This window comes from Chlorocebus sabaeus, chromosome 15 (assembly GCF_047675955.1).
Source record: "Chlorocebus sabaeus isolate Y175 chromosome 15, mChlSab1.0.hap1, whole genome shotgun sequence".
Classification (NCBI taxonomy): Eukaryota; Metazoa; Chordata; class Mammalia; order Primates; family Cercopithecidae; genus Chlorocebus; species Chlorocebus sabaeus.
Window position 1 is genome coordinate 18,674,626 of NC_132918.1, and position 21,118 is coordinate 18,695,743.

The following is a 21,118-nucleotide window of genomic DNA, read 5'->3' on the forward strand; positions in this document are numbered from 1 at the left end:
TAAATATGTACTAAAGGTAATGATGACCTGTTTAAAAAGGGCATTCACTGGCTCTGAGAGCATTTCCCATGAAGCACTTGGGATCTGTTATCTGCTTTGGGCTGAAAGAGACTCTGGAAGAAAGGGAATGATAAGGAAATGAAATAGTCTGAGAGAAGACAGGGTTAGAGGGGAAGAGAAAAGGAGGAGAAGCAAGAATGAACACCACATGTGTAGAAACAGGGAGGAAGAAAGGGGAGAGGAAGAAAGGGGAGAGCAAGACAGTGGAGTCCAAGCTGGGCATGAAAGAATGAGACGGGGCAGTGTATTTGAAGAAGCAAGAAAGACAACTGGAAAGAAAGACCTCTAAAGAGAGAAAAAGAAAGTGACACAGGAAGTCTGTTTGAAACAGGCCACGCTCATTAAGCAGGCAGCCTGGAACACCCACTCGCCTATCAGTAGAACAGTGAAGAAATGGAGGGTGTGTGCCCTCAGCTTCATCCTCTTGTTCCTCCTCTCATGTTCCATGAAGCAACCCAAAGCAATTTTCTATGTTCCCCAAGTCATCTAAATGCATGCTACCATTCCCTTTGATTGTCTAGAGTGCAAACTGTCTTCCTCACTGACCCCATGGCATTGTGACCAATCAGTAAGATAATATCACAATCAATACAAGATAAACTCTTAGCAGGTCACGAATTCCCTGCTAACTGACTAACACAAGATAATGAGTAATGAAAGAGTGATGGCTTGGGTGTTCTATGTTGTTGTTGCTGTTGTTAGTATTTTCTCTTTGCAAATTCTTGATGCAGTGCAGAAATAGAGTTTTGGCTTCTGAAAATCATTTAATCAGAGGATTCAAATGGCTGTGCAGGTGACTACAGAAAATCCTTACTAGAAGGTGAATCTACTATACATTGAGGCTGTCTTCTTTTTTTTTTTTTTTTTGGCTTGTAGGTGGAAGAACGGTCAAGGCTCAACCGGCAAAGTTCCCCTGCCATGCCTCACAAGGTTGCCAACAGGATATCTGACCCCAACCTGCCCCCAAGGTCGGAGTCCTTCAGCATTAGTGGAGTTCAGCCTGCTCGAACACCCCCCATGCTCAGACCAGTCGATCCCCAGGTACAGTCTTGCCTCCATTCCATCAGGCATTCCTATAAGGTGCACAAGAAAACCTATTAAAAGCCTAGGGAATTGTAACATGGATTCAGGCATAGCATCAAATTATTATCCTTAATATAGAATTTATAGTAATATAGGTGGCCCCACTGATTTTGAAGAGTAGAGAAAAGGTGAGAAAGAAAAAAGCATCACCCTTAAACTCGAGTCAACCCCAAACTCACTTCTGTGTAAACTGGCCTCTCTGGAGACCCACAGGAGTTTCTGCAAGGTGAGAACAAGCATTCTTTTAGTTACAATTACCAAAACTAGAATTCATAGAAACCTTTGAAGTGTGTGTATGTGTATACATTATATATTTTTTGTTTTCTTGGGACTTTGGCATGAGCCTGAAACTGAAAAAATTAAGTAGACTTGGTTAAGTAAAATTACATCTTCTAAGGCAGTGGTTCTCAAAGTGTAATCACTGGACCAGCAGCATCAGCCATCACCGAGGAACTTGATAGAAATGCAGATTATGAGGCCCACTTCAGACCAGCTGATCAGCAACTCTAGGGGTGGCGGAGGCCTGGCAGTCTGTAATTTCACAAGCCCTCTAAGTGATTCTAATGTACTTTAGAGTTTGAGAACAATTATTTAAAACTATAGGGTAAAGAAAAAAGATTACTCTACTTTTAGGAAAGGAGGTGGTTTCTGGAAGTTTTTTTTTTTTTGTTTTTTTTTTTGTTTGTTTTTTGAGACAGAGTCTTGGTCTGTCTCCCAGGCTGGAGTGCAGTGGCCCAATCTCAGCTCACTGCAACCTCTGCCTCCCAGGTTCAAGTGATTCTTCTGCCTGAGCCTCCCAAGTAGCTGGGACCACAGGTGTCCGCCACCACGCCTGGCTAATTTTTGTATTTTTAGTAGAGACAGGGTTGAACTCCTGACCTTGTGATCTTCCCGCCTCGGCCTCAAAAAGTGCTGGGATTACAGGCGTGAGCCACCGCACCCAACCGGTTTCTGGAAGTTCTACGGGACTTTTATATATGCTAAAAATGAAATATGAAGTGAAATAGATTAAGGAATTCCATGAAAAATAAAGATAATATAGTTTCTTCTGCCAAATGTCTTAAATTTCTTCCAGGCATCCACCTGTGTTAAGACTTCCACGAAAAATTTAAGGTCACCTTTGAAATATGTAATGCTGTTTGAACTGGAGTTTAAAAGAGTCGTGATGAAATCAAGTATTCTTTAAGTTTGCCTTTAGTAAAGTCCAAGATTTTTCAGCACCAGCCAGCTTGGCCTATCTTCTTCTTGGCTGTTTTTAATTTGTATGTAATTCCTTCATGCCTAACCCTCAAAAAGATACATTTTTTTTAACAGGAATTTCTATTTTAATGTACAGATATCCTCTTTTAAACCCCCTAACTTTGACCTTGGAAGGTACTTTGGCCTTTAAAGGGGAGAAGAGAGAGAAAATGTACTTTATGAGAACAACCAGAGAGTGAACATGTAGCTATTTTGTGACAGTTGATTCACTTATGCATTCTTCAGGCGCTTCAGTTTGGGGGTTGTATGGTGTGTCTTTTTTATTTTTTATTTTTTTGGCTCTTTTAAAGCGGGTTTGTGTTTTATACTTGATATTTTTTTAAAGGGGCTTTGTTTTAATATTATTATTTAATATATTTAATGATATTTAACATTAATATATATCCGGTAGATTCTATTCTGGTCGAAGCTTAATGTTCAGCTAAACTGGGCTTTGAGGATTTCCTCTGAGCTGTCATTAGTAACATTCCAGCACTTAAATTTCAAACCAAAGAGGAGTTGACAGGTCCTTGCACAAAAGAGATATTGCACTAATGTTTGTTGAATTAACAGTTTAATTTAGAAGGCACTCTAGATGTTTTCCCAACCAGGATTTATGGGACACCTTCCCCAAGCCAGGCACAGAGCTAGCCTAGGGGATATGATGCCGAGCATGACAGACATAGCTCCTGTCTCCAGGGAGCTCACCTTCATGAATGGGAGACACACTTAGATAAGCACTAACTATGAGGTGTGAGCAGTGCTATGGCAAAGTGGTGCCCTGCACTCTGGATTTTAATGATTTGTCTTTAAGAGCCACAGTTTCGCTGAAAGACTGCCTGTCTTCCCTGCGTGAACAGTATCACCACATGCCCAGTTGGGCCAGTTGAGATACTTAACTCAAAAAGTTACATCCTGGTGTCAAGAGATAATATGACAGCATAGATGGTAAGAGTCAGCACAGCAGAAAGTAGAATATCATAGAGGTTAGGTTTATGGGCTATGGGTATAGAATGCCTGGGTTCCAGTCCATGCTCCAGCAAGTGTTATCTGTGCAATCTAGGGTATTGCTTAACCTCTCTACACCTTACATTGCTCGGTGTAAAATGAGGGAAATGATTGTGTCCACCTCAGGATGGACTCAGTGAGTTCGTAACAAGTAAGATATTTAGAGCAGTTTTTGTTTTACAGAGCAACACTCTCTAACGTAAAAGTTAGGGGTTTTAAAGGAGGAAGTTCATAATATTAGCAGAGAAGTGCTTATAAAATATATTGCATTGCTGGTCAGTAAATATTCACTAAATATACAGTAGTTATTGTTATTTATTCACTTATTCCACTGACTTAGCATTCCCAAGTAAATCATTTAACTTTGTGCCAGCCCTACATATCGTTCCAATGGAAAATTTTGAAGAGATGCTAAAAAAACATGCTATATATAGTTGTGATAGACTCTCTATAGTCCAATTTTTGTGCCCTTGAACTTTTTTTTTTTTTCCTTCAGCTGACTGAGGTACTGGCTGATCTGCCTTTTCTTCTAATCGTGCTGTTTTCATGTTGTTTTGATGCTTAGATCCCACATCTGGTAGCTGTAAAATCCCAGGGACCTGCCTTGACTGCCTCCCAGTCAGTGCACGAGCAGCCCACAAAGGGCCTCTCTGGGTTTCAGGAGGCTCTGAACGTGACCTCTCACCGTGTGGAGATGCCACGCCAGAACTCAGATCCCACCTCTGAAAACCCTCCTCTCCCCACTCGCATTGAAAAGTTTGACCGAAGCTCTTGGTTACGACAGGAAGAAGACATTCCACCAAAGGTAGTATTTACTGGGGTGTTTTGTTTAATCATGAGCATCACTGATGGTTATTATTACCACTATTCCAGACCTTTCGTAGTAGTGGAGAATGTGATCATGCCAAAGCACTTTCCCTTCTCGTGTTTGTTTTGGTCCCTCTTCATTCCCTGGCTACGACTTGGATTGTCATTTACCATGTCTGACCTTTATTTCCCCCACAAGAAAACTGAAGTGAGGTAGATTGAAGCACAGATCCTACATCCAAAGTTAGAACTCTCAACCCCAAGTATTCCAAACTGTTATTTTGCTGTCCATATTAACAAATGAAGTAATGGATATTTCATTGATGACTGAATCTACATCAAGACAATTGAAAACTTCCAGATAAAAAGTAGAAAATTCATGTATTCCTATTTTTAACAACACAAAAGTGAAGCCAGATTTCAGGGGTTCAGAAGATAGTATTGTTCTTAGGATATTTTAGTTGGCCCCATTTTAAGGAAAGCTCTTTCTAGGCCAAGTAGTAATTTATTTCCATCTTAATTAACTACTGAGGAAAACCTTTAGGGTAAAATGACCAGCCATTCCACTGGACAGAACAGCCCCAAGTCTGGGTTCTTTGTTTTCCTATACCAAGTCATTACTCATTCCAAGAAATGTTCTAGAATGTGGCTGTCTGCATCTAGCTACAAACAACCTGGAAGTATTTCAAAATACTAGAGACATTTTTTGCATCAGATTTTTCCTGATTCAGGAATCCCCCTTTTCCTGAGCTTAGCATAGAGGCTGTGACAAGTGGAATGTTCCACAATTTGCAGAAAATGCCACTGTTAATTCCAGAAGAAAAAGAAACTTCTACTGAATGATTTACAAATACATTTTTTCATCTTCCTCTTAAAAGGATATTATAACAAGAGTCCCATTATTTTGAAGATAAAAATAGCTGATAATTTTTTGAGATTCTTTGTGGTAGCAGAAATGTCATCAGAAAAAAAAATAAAGTAAATAGGGAGCAAAAGTCAGTATAAAAAAATAAGGTGGGCAAAGGAGCAGACACAATAGATGGAAAAGTGGAAAACTGAATGTATTGTATTCCACTCTCTAAAAATATGCAGGCACACATGCATGAAGCTGGAAGAAAATTTTAGATGAATTCAAAACTTAGGTTTTAAGAATATGTTAGGCTCTTTTGTCTCTACAACTATTTATATTTACGGTAAGGAAAAGAAAAAATAGTAATAGTAATATTTAATTTGAACAAGTGGTAGCATTGATTTGGTCATTCTGCTTTACTGCACTGACTCATCTTTATGTTAAAATGAATAAAAATTAAATTTTCAAAACAAAGGTTGACACTTTACACTGAAAGTAATTTTCTATACTAGGATTCATATGATTCTTTTAAATAATGAACTCCTTTAGTAGACTTAAAATATTTAATTTCATTTTTAAAATGTCTGTTTTATAAATTGGGACATACTTCAATTCTACCTTAGGTTGCTTCCAGATAAGATAATACATTTTCCTCCAGTCTTACTGGTATTTACACAGCCTTTTTGAAGATCCTTCCAGTATTTTCAGTATTAATTCTGCTTTGTATTATGTTCTATTATGTTCACTCATTGACCAAAACACAGTGCTTTTGGTTTTTGGTTTTAGTACGTAATTGCAAATCAAGTAGAAAGTAGAAACATTCAGGATCTATTGTGGTAGGTTCTCTGAGCTCACCAACATATGACTTATGTCCTAAGCTCTATCCTGATATTCTAGTTTCTCACCAGATTTCATGATTTCCTTATCTGTTTATTGTGATGTAAGCTAAAAATGGAACTTGCTTCATCTGGGTGGCTCTCAGCTGATGCAACTTCCAATGAGTTAATGATACCCTAAAGAGATTCCTGGTATTTACCACTTTTGCCCAAACAAGAGAGGTCAGTTATTTTTAGCTCAGTGTATCAAAATTATTAGCTTTACCTATCTTTAAATTTGTTTTTAAGATTGAAGATGACCCTCTTTAATGGTTCCCGAATTTGCTCATTGTTTTTTGCCAGTAGACCTTTGTTTGATTTTGTTTAGGGAGTTTAATATTTCTTTGAGGAATGAAAGAAAGATAGTTCTTTACTGTTTCAGATAGTTTCTGTGGCATGTGGCAAATCATTGGAAAGAAGGATTTTCTGACAATAGGCTATGGAAGCTACTTTATGGAAAATATTTCTGAATTCTGGTTTCTTCCAGGTGCCTCAAAGAACAACTTCTATATCCCCAGCATTAGCCAGAAAGAATTCTCCTGGGAATGGTAGTGCTCTGGGACCCAGATTAGGATCTCAACCCATCAGAGCAAGGTAAGGAAGGAAGGTAGTTAAGGTAAAAGAAAAAACTCCTGCCCACCGTTGTCATTATTGCTTTCCTAGAAATGTCTGTGTTCTTTTTTCACTTCAGAGGCATGTTGACTTTCCATGTGCACTATAAATGTTGATGGTCCAGAACACATGCCTTTTATTTCTTCAGTAGCTTTTCAGAGAAATCAGTATTCAGTGGGGGGCTCATGAATTAATGGGGCAACCCAGAAACCAATCAGATGTACCTTAGCTGACAGTTTTTAAAAATCTGAGAGTAAAATTACAAATATCAATCTGGTTGCAATGCCCTAAACCATTACTTCAGAGACTACTTTATAGAGTCAGCAGAACAAAATGACTTGTTATGGCCTCTTTCGAGGTGAATTTTAGCATCAGTTCAAGAAACATGCCCTGGAAACCACTGAGACATTACAAAGCAATTACCACGGAAATAGTGACCATCTTCAGAGCTTCTCTAGCTTGGCAGTTATAGAAGAACTAGTTCTTATGAGGAAGTTGCCTCTTTGGCATTACGAATGTCACTGAAATACAGTTATGCTTCCACTCTTGCTGTGTTCTCCTTCGAGAATTTCCTATCAATAATGCACATTCCTATAGTCAGGAAGTTGCATCCACTTCCACTGGTTGGTGTAGAGGTCTCAAGAAGATGGAAAGTAAATAGTATCTTTACAGTGTCTGAACAGATTTTTTGTGGTAACAGATGCTGTTTGCTGTTATAGTTCATCAAGCTTCCCTCAGATTTTTCATGATGAATACATCACTTTTTAGGATCAACTGAAATAGCAAATGGCCTCTGCTGAGGCTATAAAAAGGATGTGATTGGGCAGGCTGTTTTCTTCTTCATTGTGTTCATAATAAAAGGACCCTCCTTTGCTAGTAAGAGAGAATGACTGGAAATGAAGCTTATGATTACATGCACATACTTTAAAATATGGAATGCTTTAAATCATAAAGCTTTAATTTTCCTCTTCAAGTGAAAAGCCTTAGGGAAGGTGTCAGCCCAGCAATAACATGAAACTATACTAAGAACACGAATCCCTTTAGGGCAAAGATGCTAGCCCATTCTGTGTGGAATTACCAATTGCAAGAGGCTCTGAATGAGCCATTTTTTTCCAGTGACTTGTCAGATTCACACTGAGCTCGCGTTGCTAAGCAGCTAAGCAGCACTGAGGAAGACTAGAGCCACTGTGACCAGGCAGCCAAAGGCACGTTAGTGCTGGATGGCCAGCCTGAACTTTATCAGTGCCCCTCTTCAAGCAGTGATAAATCCCCAATTATCAGTGCTGCTGCTTCCTTTGAACCCTGCCCCTGGGGCTCTGTTCATTGGATCAGTTGCTTAGAATTTTAGTTTCTTTAGATCAAGTATTATTTCAACTTGAAGTATTTTTCCTTCTGTCAACCAAAAAGGGAGAAAATTACCATTGTATAGTCAAATAAAAAGCCGTTCCCTCTGAAGTGCTATTTTAATGACATTAAGGCCTAAGATAATTGGTATTTGATGGTCAGTGGCTTACAAAATAATGAGCCTTTCCTCTTGGAGCCACTTGCATATTATACTTTATCCAAAGAATGCTGACTTTGTGAGAGACAGCTAACATTTTTCTACTTAGAGAGGAAGGGATGAAGTGAGCTAAGAGGTCATAGTTACTCACCTACAATGAAAGTCAGAGATTGGGGGTTGGGGGTGAAGAAACCTCTTCTTTGCATGTAGGACAGTCCTATAGAACACCCCTTTTTATGCTATCATGTATCTCCATGTGACCAACATTTAAGATGTAAATCAGATTTGCGGCTCTAGATTGGATTGCATGTTTAAAAGCTTCACGATTTGGTTTATTTACTGTGAGAGCCATATCTTTAGTTCACCTTTGCTGCACAATATAATCACAAGTTGAGTGACCTGAAAAAATAACAGTTTAATATTTCTCACGATGCTGTGGGTTGCCTAAGGAGTTATGCTGCTCTCCCCTGGGCTCACTCTTGCAGTTGCACTGAGCGGATGGGTCCGCTGCACCTCTTGCTCCACGTGGTCTTTCATTCTGGGCTTCTTTACCCTTTCGTGACCTCAGAAGAGCATTTCAAGAGAGAAAGTTCCAATGCACAAATACTTTTGAAGCCTTTGCTTGCATCATCTTTGCTGATAACCCATTAGCCATCACAAGTCACTTGGCTAAGCCCTGAGTCAGTATGGAAAGGAACTCCACCGGGGCAGGGACACTGGGAGATGTGATTTGCCAGGGGCCATTACTGTGACACAGACCTCTCCTACTGTCTGCTGGTCCTAATGAAGTCCTTATAGTTCTTTTCGTGCCATTTGTCAGATGACCACCCATCCATATAGCCTCTTTAAAAGGTGTTGCTCTTTAATAACCTGTCCTTTACAGTGCTTCTACACTTTCCTGTACTTGGTCAATATTCTGTTTTTCCTCCTAGTCTTTTCTTTGAAGTGATTCCCAAGGGTGACTAGAAAATTAGCAAAGTTAAAATGGATTCCAGTAAAAATTACACAGCTAATAAAGGACAGATTCAGGATGTTTTGTTACTATCATTTTTTAATTCATTTGCTAAATTCAGCAAATACATACTGAAGCTGCATGTGGCCCTGGGACCCAGTGACTCAAACCAAAACTGCCTGACTCTAGGGCCAAGGGGTCATAATATACCTGCTGCTCTTTGGGACTGCGGGTACCAGTAGGGGCAAAATTGTATTTCTTGCGTCACTTTCTTATTTTGCTTTGAAGTAAATATGTGAATTAACTAAAAGAGGCAGACCTCTCTCTTCTGTGGCAAACTTAGGGACCATAAGTTTAAGGTAACATGTCTCAACCCAAAAGGAACCTGGACCCCCAAGTCACCACTTAGAGAACCATCAAAGGAGATCTTAGAGAACCATCAAAGGAGATCAGTTCTACCTGTGTATATTATGATGTGACTGAGAAATAAACCACTGTTATGCTAAATCAATTTTTAAAACAAAGAAAAACAAGGCAGAGCCTAATGGTTAAGAAGCTCAGTTTTTGCTTCCTGCACTTAGTAGTAATGAACTCAAGTTACTAGGTGCAAGATGTTTTATAGTAACTGCAGAATGTGTGATTTTTTTGATAATTTGGGACACAATATGTTTAAATCAGTAATCTACTTAGTACCCTGAAGAGAAGACTCTTGAATTAAAATCATCAGTATGCAAGGGTGTACCTGTAACTTGAGGACAAAAATAAAGCTTTTACTATTTTGAATATCCTTCCTTCTCCCCAAAATAACTCCCTATTATGTCACTCTTCCACTGTTGGTAGGCACCATACCAAATCCAAAGAGCCCTAGGGCTAATTTATTTATTTATTTATTTATTTTTTTTTTTTATACGTAGTCTCACTCTGTTACCCAGGCTGGAGTGCAGTGGCGTGATCTCGGCTCACTGCAACCTCCACTTCCCAGGTTCAGGCGATTCTTCTGCCTCAGCCTCCCAAGTAGCTGGGACTACAGGCACCCGCCACCACACCCAGCTAATTTTTTGTATTTTTAGTAGAGATGGGGTTTCACCATGTTAGCCAGGATGATCTCGATCTCCTGACTCTGTGATCTGCTGGCCTTCGGCCTCCCAAAGTGCTGGGATTACAGGCGTGAGCCACCGCACCCCGCCAGAGAACATATTTTTAACTATATACATTATTGAGCAGGTACAGCTGTGCAGGCATCAGTTGGTCAAAAAAGTGTTAGTGGGCAATGCCTGCAGTTCCCTGCCTTCTGCCTGATTCAGGGCAATTTATTATTTATTTCTGTATTTAATGAACATCTCTGGAGCACACATACACATACATCTCATATATATGTATTTACTAATTTAAACAGTATAACAACTCTGTGAGGTGTTGACTATAATCACCATCATTTTACAGAAGGAGAAACTGAAATTAACATGTGTCTAAGGTGACAAAAGTAGTAAGTGGTAGAGCCAAGATTTGAGCTCTGATAGCCTTGCACCAAAGTCTACATTCTTGAGCACCATTGTGTGCTAATTTGTTTGGCACAGCTCGGGTGCAGCTTGCTTTGCTGTCTCATTTTCCCAAGGCAAAAGAGCCCCTGATTTGTTGACTGACACAGCACCATTTTGTCCCCACCTTTCTCACCATGTGCTTTAGTGAGTCTGTTAACACCTCCTCTTGATCTTATTGGTATTTACTCTTATGTTGCAATATTTACTACCTTTTCAAAGTTGTTGTCCCATGAGACCCATTTATAATGCAAACACTTCCCTTCTGGAGCTAGAACTAGTGTCATCACATGCTTTTGATAGTTCCCTTCCTAGATGGCTAAAGTCTGGGAGATAACACAGTCACCCTGACCCCATGCAACTGTTCCTTGTCCTTCCTTCTCATGCATATGTAGCTGGGAATTGCTCAGACTGCAATATCAATAGGCAATTCTCACCTGCTATGTAAACTCACAAATGCCTTATGCTGTGAAGGTGATCAGTTAAGTTCAAATCAAAATTTGATTTGACCGTTTTAAAATACTATTTTTAAAAATCAGCCACTTTCATACTTAACATTGTATATGTATTCTTTGTAAAGCAAATTAAAATTTCATCAATTACATTCTGAATATGAAAAGATTCAAATTAAGACAGAAATACCCAGTCCAACCCAATGACTAAATGATTAATTTCAAAAACTAATTCTGTGTCCCATCCCAAACTTATTTTCTTATGGCTCATTTCTTCTCATTGGCTGTGTCATCAAAGAACAAAATAAAGTGAAATTTGGCAGTCAGCCAGTTAATTAAAGACTTGGCCCAAGTATTTGGGCCACAAAATTACTTTGTAATCCCAATTTTCTGTTTTGACTTTTTATGATTCAACTGAATGGAATAATTGCCACATTTTCACTTTACTGTGAGTTTTATAGACCTAGCAGCATTATCTGCAGGATGGCAAATGCCTGAACTAAACGTTAGCATTTAAAGAAATCCATTTGGATGTTTTCAGGTTTTTACACATTCGGATCTGAATAGGCTCAGTTCAGATGTGAACAAGGGATATCTCTTATTTCATGGGATTCTTCTGAAATTGATCCTCTTCAGAGCATTTATCTCAGACCTCACAGCCCCAAGTCCAGATCATTTAATATATAATAAAGGAGAGAAAAATGTGAACAGCATGACATTTTCTCAGACTACTCATGTTTTACCAAAGGAAAAGGTAGAAAAGGCATTGTAAAGTTTTCCCTATTTCTATGTGTGGTAACATAGAGACTAAATACTTCTTTCAGTCTCCAGCAGCAAAAATAGCAACCGATTAAGATCAGCACCCACACTGGTTAGCTCTGGTGAGGAGAACTTGTACTAATGAGACCCTGGTCAGGGATTTAATGCCCATGGGATCCAATTAGCTTCACACAGGAAGAGACTCTGAGCCCAGTGGGGACGTAGGCTTATCCCAGCTGCTTCTGCTAATGCCCATGCTCCTTTTTACACGGGACATCCCTGCCCAGGCCTCATCATCTGACTTGGCAGCAGCCTCCTAAACTGGTCTGCCTGCCTCTCTCCTGGTCAGTCGTTCATGTGTACCGTGGGAGGTACACATTCTCCTCTAGGCTTTAAAGGCTATTGTTATACAACTCGTCCTTTTCCTCTGATCACTCCACTCTCCCAGTGTTTCCTAATACAGATTTGGCACTTGATTTGACAGGTGTCCTCTCTGCACCCACATGCATCAGGAAAAACAACCCAGCCTTGTGTCTGCTTTGACTGTTCCCCAGCCTTCCTGCTCCAACCCCGGTCAAGTTCTTTCTCCTTCATAATACTGCCGTCGACCATTCTAGTCTGCACTAATTGTTCCCCATACGCCAACAATACTTAGTCTCTTTCACACACAACATACAGTTTTGCCATGCTCCCTATAGTCTCCTCTGCATGAATCTCATCTCCATGATTATGTTGTAACTTGACTATATGCCCTGTGGCCCATGCTTCTCCTCCATCCCTCATCCCGGTCCAGTAAGTTTCACAAAAGTGGTGCTTAACACAAAGGTTTTGGCTAAATAATCAAAGGAGTGCTACATTAGAACAAGTAGCTCTATTCTGCTACCACACCACAACCACCAGGGAAGAAAACTCAGAGCATTTATCACCAGCTACCCTCCTCTCAAGAGATTTTTTTTATCTTTTTGTAATACAAGGAACACTACCATTCCACAAAATGAGAGCAACTCCAAGAAACCTTAACATGCTCATCATTCTTAAATCTGTAATATAATTGGTGAGCAGTACATTTTTTAGAGCAAATATTTTTGGATTTAATTATGCATAATAATTTTTGACCACTATTGTTTAATAAAAGAGGGTAGTGTGGAAGAATTCGCTATTTGGGAATTAAAAGAGATGAGATTGTTTCTTTATTTAAAAAAATGAAAAATTTGAAATGTAGATTATTTCAGAAGTATTACACATTTATCATTTTAGACATTTTCTAAATGAAAGGTATTTCCAGTATGGAGCTGAATCTATTTTAGTCAATTAGATATAAACAATTGTCATAAAAATAGTTACTTCACAAAGGAGTGCCATTAAAATATCAAGAATTTTGGAAGTTTTTCTTAAGTTTACAAGTGATCACTCTGCAACTGATTTTACAGTTAAGTTGGCTTAGCAACCCCTTTACCACAAGAGTTTCAAAGATAATATTGTTAGGGTCTACATTTATATGATCAAATTAATGAATCATGAGAACATATTTATTTTTACATGTTTTCTGCTGCATTTTCCCACAGTCACTATCTATTTCTACTCAATCAAATGTTTTTGACAGATACATTACCACAAAGCAAGATTCTTGAGTTTTTAGAAAGAAATTAATTTGGTTTAATTGCTGCTTATAAAGTTGCCATTGTGACTGGGTTATTGGTAGACTAAACTAATAGTGTCTCAAAGGGAAGGGGTCATATCCAAATGTATGGGAGAAATGTCTAACATCCAACACAGTACAGAGTACCTGATACATACCTGGTACTCTTAAACTGGGCAAAGTGAAAGCATAAAATTACATTTTAATGTAATATCTCACAGCATTAAAATCATAGCTGTATGGTAACTGTTAACAAATTCTGTTTGGGGAACTGAAGATGTTAGAAACAGAGAGGAAGCTGACATCAGAGGTTTCTTTTCTCAGCATCTGGATGGCAACAGATTTGAGCTCTGAGTTTCAGGTCTCCCTAAATTATCCATGCCCAGCATTGTGTAAATCTAACAGAAAAATAAAAAAAGCCTATGAGTTATAAACTTTAAAGGAAGAGATTTATAGAAGCCTTGAGAATGCCTTTTTTTTTTTTTTAAAACAAAATCATAAAATCCTCAGCAGCTGCCTCCCACTACCACTGCTTAGATGTCCCCTCTTTCGGTACAGCTTTCCTCATGGCCAAAATTGGCCTAGTTGGTCCTGTCTCATGCTTCCATATGGTTCTGTGCTCACCACAGGCAAAGCATGTTGAAATGGGCTGTGTGTATCCAGCTAAGCTCACAGAGGGCATAAGCTGTGTCTTGTTCGTTATCATATCTCGAATGCCTGACCCAGTGCCTAGTATAGAGTAACTGAGTGAATGAATACTGCTTTTTTGGTGGCAGTAAAGATATGAAGACAAATATAGTAATATATTTTTTAAATGGGGGTAGTAGCCTACCAACAAATTTGGTCTTGAATTAGCCTTTTTTTTTTTTTTTTTTTTTTTTGAGACAGTGTCTTCCTCTGTCTCCTAGGCTGCAGTGGCATGATCTCGGCTCACTGCAAGCTCCACCTCCCAGGTTCATGCCGTCCTCCTGCCTCAGCCTCCCGAGCAGCTGGGACCACAGGCGCCTGCCACCACGCCCGACTAATTTTTTTGTATTTTTAGTAGAGATGGGGTTTCACCATGTTAGCCAGGATGGTCTCGATCTCCTGATCTTGTGATCTGCCTGCCTCAGCCTCCCAAAGTGCTGGGATTACAGGCGTGAGCCACCGTGCCTGGCCAAATTAGCATTTTATAATAAATATCAAAAAACCGTCTTCCCTTCGGTAATAGCCTAAGTATATAAAGACTTCCTGCAAGAAGATAATAAAAAAATACAAAGACTCCACAAGCTACATGAACAAAGGACGTAATTAAGCAATTCACAGAAGAGAAATTACAAATGGCAAATAAATATGAATAAAAATTCTTCTACCTCAGTAACTTTTTAAAACTGTACTTAAATAATGAGATACAATTTAGCATAAAACCTTGTATAGAGTGAAATGGACCATCACATTTACTTCAGTGAAAATTTATCATACCCTTATATACTCATACACACACATGCACACACACAAGCACACACCCCAAACTTACGCCTTTTCACCAAAGAATTCTAACCTCAGGAAATAGAAATGTGATTGGCTATATGTATGCAGGGAGATTATTGTCTCACTGTTATGTGTCACAGCAATGTATTGGAAGCACCTTAATATTTAACAGTCGAGAAATGGTCAAGGTAACTCATCTATATAATAGACAATTAATGAAGCTATTACACAGCATAAGAATATGCTCACTATGCAGTTAAGGGAAAAAAGCAAGATGCAAAACAATATACACTGTGCTTCCATATATAAAAAAGAAAAAAAACTGAATATGCAGTATGCCTCTATAGATACAAAAGAAAAAAAAAAACCCCAGCAACTCTCATTCTATTCTTTGTTTCTATGAGTTTGATGTTTGTAGATTCCACGCATAAGTGAGTAAATAGTACAATAGTAAAATATAGTTGAGTATCTCCTGGTGCAGAGATTATGTGTGTTGCTTCCTTATTTTTTCCCTTTTAATATTTTTCAAGTTTTTTTACAATGAGCACAGATAAAAATGTTTATAAGAAAGCTTTCTTTGAAGATTCATCATCCAGAGCTAGTACTTTCAATGTGATGAACAAGAGTTCATCCTGTCCACATCCAGTAGCTGATCAGGAAATCTACAGAGGAAGGCATGACTATCATCTTCTGTTGACCCCTTCCTCTCAAGGTCTTATAAGTGCTCTTTTTATTTCCTTGCACTGGGGACTGGACTATGCTTGTGTCTACCAATGGCAAGATCTTGTCCCCCCTAGCTTTACCGAGGTATAATTGACAATTAAAAAGTATATCTACACAGTGTACATCATGATGTTTTGATACATGTATACACTGTGAAATGATTACTAAAATCAAGTTAATCAATATATCCATCACCTCACATTGTTATCATTTTTTGTGATAACATTTAAGGTCTACTCTCTTTGCAGTTTTCAAGTAAACATCATTATTATCTGTAGTCAACATGGTGTACAGATTTCCAAAAGTTACACATGCTGTCCAACTGAAACTGTAACCTTTGACCAACATCTTCCCATTCTCTCTCCTTCCTAGAGCCCCTGGCAACTATCATTCTACGCTCTGTTTCTGTGAGTTGGGTGTTTGTAGATTCCACATATAAGTGAGATCATGTAGTATTCGTCTTTTTGAGAGACAGATATATCACATTTTCTTTATCCATTCATTCATTAGTGGACACTTAGGTTGACTCCATATTGTGGCTACTGTGAATAGTGCTGCATTGAGCAAGGGAGTACAGCTACCTCTTCAATATACTGATTTCATTTCCTTTGGATATATACCCAGAAGTGGAATCGCTGGATCCTATGATAATTCTATTTTTAGTCTTTTGTAGAACCTTCATACTGTTTTCCATACTGGCTGTACTATTTTACATTCTCACCAACAGGGTACAGGGGTTCCCTCTTCTCTGCATCCTCACCAACAGTAATTATCTTTTGTCTTTAGCCATTCTAATTGGTATGAGGTGATAGCTCATTGTGGTTTGGTGAGGTTTTTAAATTTTTTTATGTTTTTATTTTTTGAGACATAGTCTCACTCTGTTGCCCAGACTGGAGTGCAGTAGCGTGATCATGGCTCACTGCAGCCTTGATCTCCTGGGGTCAAGTGAGCCTCCCACCTCAGCCTCTCATTTAAGTGGGATGACAGGCACATGCCACTATGCCCAGCTAATTTCTTGTAGAGATGGGATCTCACTATGTTGCCTGGGCTGGTCTTGAACTCCTGGCCTCAAGTGATCCTCCCACCTCAGCCTCCCAAAGTGCTGGAGTTATAGGTGAGGGCCACTGTGCCTGGCTCATTGTGGTTTTAATTTGCATTTCCCTGATGATTAGTGATGTTGAGCATTTTTTTCATATTCCTATTGGCTCTGTGCCTGTCTCGTTTTAAAAAATGTCTATTCAGGTCCTTTCCCCATTTTTAATTGGGTTATTCGTTTTCTTGCTATTGAGCTGTTTGAGTTCCTTATATATTTTGGGTATTAAACCTTATCAGATATGTGATCTGCAAAACTGGCAACGTCTGTGTAACCAGTGTGCTCTGCCACTCACACAGCAACCCTGATCTCCGGAGAACTGAGCCCATCTTGGAGAGTCCTTTGCAGAGGACCAGCAGTGGCAGTTCCTCCAGCTCCAGCACACCCAGCTCCCAGCCCAGCTCCCAAGGCGGCTCCCAGCCTGGATCACAAGCTGGATCCAGTGAACGCACTAGAGTTCGAGGTAAAACTTTATCTTACCTTTACCTGGCAATACTGCCTGGGAGGAAAGCTGTGGACGGGGAAAGAAAGGTTAGTTACTTCCTGACTCTAGTCCAGGCATGGCCACCACTGTGTGATCCTGAAGAGCCCCTCAACTGCTCTCAACCTCAGTCTCCTCAGGGGAGTGGGCCACTGTCCCTAATTGTGTGTGTGCCATCAGTATGGACAAAATCCTTTCTTATGTCAGATACCAGTGTTTTCCAGGGAGATCACCAAATATCAGACTTACTTGAAAATACAGTCACTTACCAGTCACCTGAATTTCTGTTTCTGTTTGATTGCCAGTTTTCAGAGTTTCAAGTACCCGCAAATGTCCTGTACCCATTGCACCAATTGTCCTGTTTAGTATTCTGAACATAGTTCATAAACACAGTTCAGAATACCATGTATTTCTCAAAATGAAATTCAATGAAGACTAATGTAGAATACACTTGAAGGAAGGAATAAAATCTTTTACTTAAAAAACATATTTAGGCTGGGCGTGGTGACTCATGCCTGTAATCCCAGCACATTGGGAAGCCGAGGCAGGCAGATCACCTAAGGTCGGGAGTTCCAAGACCAGCCTGACCAATATGGAGAAACCCCATCGATACTAAAAATACAAAAACTTAGCCGGGCGTGGTGGCACATGCCTGTAATCTCAGCTATTTGGGAGGCTGAGGCAGGAGAATTGCTTGAACCCAGGAGGCGGAGGTTGCGGTGAACCAAGATCACGCCATTGCACTCCAGCCTGGGCAACAAGAATGAAACTCCATCTTAAAAAAAAAAAAAAAAAAAAAAAAAAAAAAACAGACTCCTCTGGTTATTCCTATTAGGTAAAAATTAGCCTCTCTAAATATTTAATTCAAATTATTCATCATTGTTTAGTTTCCATTAATGGGGAAGCCTATGAAAAACATTATTATTGTCCAGGTGATGATACATAAGAATACATTGTTTCTAGCTAGCTAAAATTCACTCTTTTTGAATCAACTTCTTCAGAAGATAATTTTGCTTCCAAGTGAAGGACCAGTACTTTAATTGCAATTTGACAAACATTAACGTACTTACAAGTTTCTCTGTCTGATGAAAGCCTGATGAGAACCTTCATTTCTTCTTTCTTTCTTAGACTCTTTATTACATACTACCTCCTAATACTCGTAGTTTATCTCCTAATACCCTTTCAGGGTTTTAAATAAATCACTGTATTTCCATTTTAAAAAGCTTGATATCTAACATGTGATTGATGTTCATATCTCTGAACTGGGATATGGACTGGTCAACAGCTGCCTCTATATACATTCTTCTGATCAGTGGCACATCTCAGAGGTACTTACTATATGTCTTTGTTGCCTTGATCCAAATATAAATTTCCTTAATTTAGAAAACTACCAGGTGTAGTGGCTTATGCCTGTAGTCCTAGGTACGCGGAAGGCCGAGGTGGAAGAATTGCTTAAGCTCAGGAGTTCAAGTCTGCAGTGAGCTATGATGGCCCCACTGCACTCCAGGCTGGGTGACAGAGCCCCATCTCTAAAAAACATAAAGGAAAGAAAGAAAACAGCCATTCTCTTACCTTTTTTCTATTTATAGACAACTTCATATTCTTAGAGCAAATGTTTAAATAAACCAAACTTAAACACATACCATTTTAATTCTGTGATCTGGTTCAGGCTTACTTTTTATTTCCTTCAGCCCTTTGTTCTTCTGGATTAAAAGCGCTCTTGTATCCTCAGTATGTCCCTGCCCAAGAAAGACTACCTTTTAAAAAATAAAAACAACCTCTCTTACCCTAAATTGCATCTTCTCTACCTGTAAGCTCCTAGACCGCAGAGAGGCTATTCACTCTGCAGCTGTTGGGGTCCACCTTGCTCTGTACCTCCAGTCTAGGGCCCTTCTCCTGTAACACCCTCCTTCCTGCCCTCACCTCATTCTTTTATTTTTAAATGGCTGAGACCACTCCCATCTGTAATTAAAAACCATCCCACCAAATAAAATAAGTTTCTTTTTTTTTTTCCACACAAAATTTCAACAAAATAACCTATCCTGATTGGACAGATGATAAAAGAAGAAAACAAGCATAGAACCTTAGAGGCTTATTTAGCATAGTAACTGAGAATAGGACTTTCAGAAATAAGAACCCCAGCTCTGTCTATAATTTCAATGTGACCTCAGGACAGTTGTGTCATCTTTGTAAATCTGTGTTCTGTAAAATAGGAAAATAGTGCCACATCATTGGGTTGGAGTGAGGATTAAATGAGATAATTGACATAGAAAGCATTTAGCACTATGCCTGACACATAAGAAGTGCTCTAGTGGTGATGGTACTTGCTACAGTTTTTTTTTTTTTTTAATTGTTACTAGTGATTTCCAGGTGACAAACCTAAATGTGTTTGCCTGAACATTATATTTTTCATGGATGTGCTTGAGGATTTGCCCAAGTGAATGACGTGTCCACTGAGTAATCTCAATGTGATGACACATCACAGATGATTCATTCAGAACCTGAGCCAGCACTTTTTGATGGCCATCTCTTTCTTGGTCCTCTGTTTTTCCCTCTAGCCAACAGTAAGTCAGAAGGATCACCTGTACTCCCCCATGAGCCTGCCAAGGTGAAACCAGAAGAATCCAGGGACATTACCCGGCCCAGTCGACCAGCTGTGAGTGCATTTCTCTCCAAGAGTTTTGAACTCTTAATTTACCAGAGAACCCACAGGATTAAGTAGTTGGGGATACACTCATGATACGAACAAAAATTGTCAAGATTAGTAAGAACAGATGCTAGAAACATCCAGCAGAAAGTCATCCCTAATTAGGAAAGAACCGAAGAGATCTTGGATTGCCTCCTCTGCCTTTGGCTATTTGCTGATCATTAGCAGTCCTTTAACTATACAACAGGAGGAGAAATAACTTCTATCATTCCATAATTTCAACTCAGCAATTTTGGCAAAAAAGATGTTGAAAGAAGAAGTTAAAGAGGTTTGGATACTTTCTGTGAATTTCTCTAATCTCTTCTACCCTTTCCCCATATTATTTTCCACATGAATTAATATTACAGTTTTTCTGCTATTTTTCATACCTCCAGGACAATATTTTTCTGGACCAAACTTATTAAGCAGTGTCCAACAGGTGTCCTAACAACTTAATATTCAGCTTCACTGCTGTAACATGATAAACCCCCAAGTAGTCTTAAAGAGGAGTATGGAGGCTGAAATTTGAAAGTTGAAAATTAATTTGGGATGAATTACTATCTACTTTTTCTTTTTAAATCTCTTGAGAATCTTTTCTGTGAAATGAACGTGAAGCTTTTTGGTTTATTCTTTTTTAACACCTTAAAGTAAGGACGTATACTGAGAGTAATAATGAAGGGATTTGCATCATCCTGGGTTGACATTCTCTTCGCCCTTTTGTATTTATCAGTTGCGTACTAACAATTCCAATTTTGTGTCTAATCTGCTGCCTTTCTGCTGGCTTTTCCTCCTTCTGTGGATTCTTCTGGATTGGGTTCCTCTCATTTCAGAGCTATAAAAAAGCTATAGATGAGGTTAGTATTACTTTTTCTTGGTCATGCTTTCACAAAATGTAAATGTTAAACTTATTTCCTAATGTTGACATTCAGAAAGGTGGCCAGTGGGAACAATCTGCTGGGAGGAGGTTTGCAGCAGTCTGCTGGGAGGAGAGCCCCTTCAAATGGAAGCCAGTTTTAAGACCCTCAGACATACCCATATAGCTTCAGAGACCTTCCTTCTAAGCTAAAATGTCACTTTTCCAATGTTCCAGTCTGGCTAATGATAAGTATTCATGCTTTATTAATGGCAGTTTCTCCTTCCATTATCTTCCAATAGCAAACCTGTACTTGCCAGCCTTGCTAGGGAATGGCTCTCAGCAGTTTTACTAACAAGAAAAGAGATACCATTCTAGGGCACTCCAAATTTAGTGTGTGTGATTTGTGAACAAGGAGTAAGTAGGTATTGTTAGAT

At 39.1% G+C, this 21,118-nt stretch overlaps 1 protein-coding gene across 6 annotated transcripts in view; it reads left to right on the plus strand.

Annotated features, from left to right (window-relative positions):
• Positions 1-21,118, plus strand: part of TNIK (TRAF2 and NCK interacting kinase) — a 395,124-nt gene that overhangs the window by 326,628 nt on the left and 47,378 nt on the right. For 4 of the 6 annotated variants that reach the window (XM_007972103.3, XM_007972105.3, XM_037988564.2 and 1 more), the window contains 6 exons: positions 937-1,101; positions 3,956-4,195; positions 6,410-6,516; positions 16,961-17,124; positions 19,701-19,798; positions 20,659-20,682. In XM_007972103.3, the coding sequence (XP_007970294.1) occupies positions 937-1,101; positions 3,956-4,195; positions 6,410-6,516; positions 16,961-17,124; positions 19,701-19,798; positions 20,659-20,682 (798 nt within the window). The remainder of the gene's footprint in view (positions 1-936; positions 1,102-3,955; positions 4,196-6,409; positions 6,517-16,960; positions 17,125-19,700; positions 19,799-20,658; positions 20,683-21,118) is intronic. The other 2 variants (XM_007972104.3, XM_007972106.3) reach the window with 1 other exon arrangement.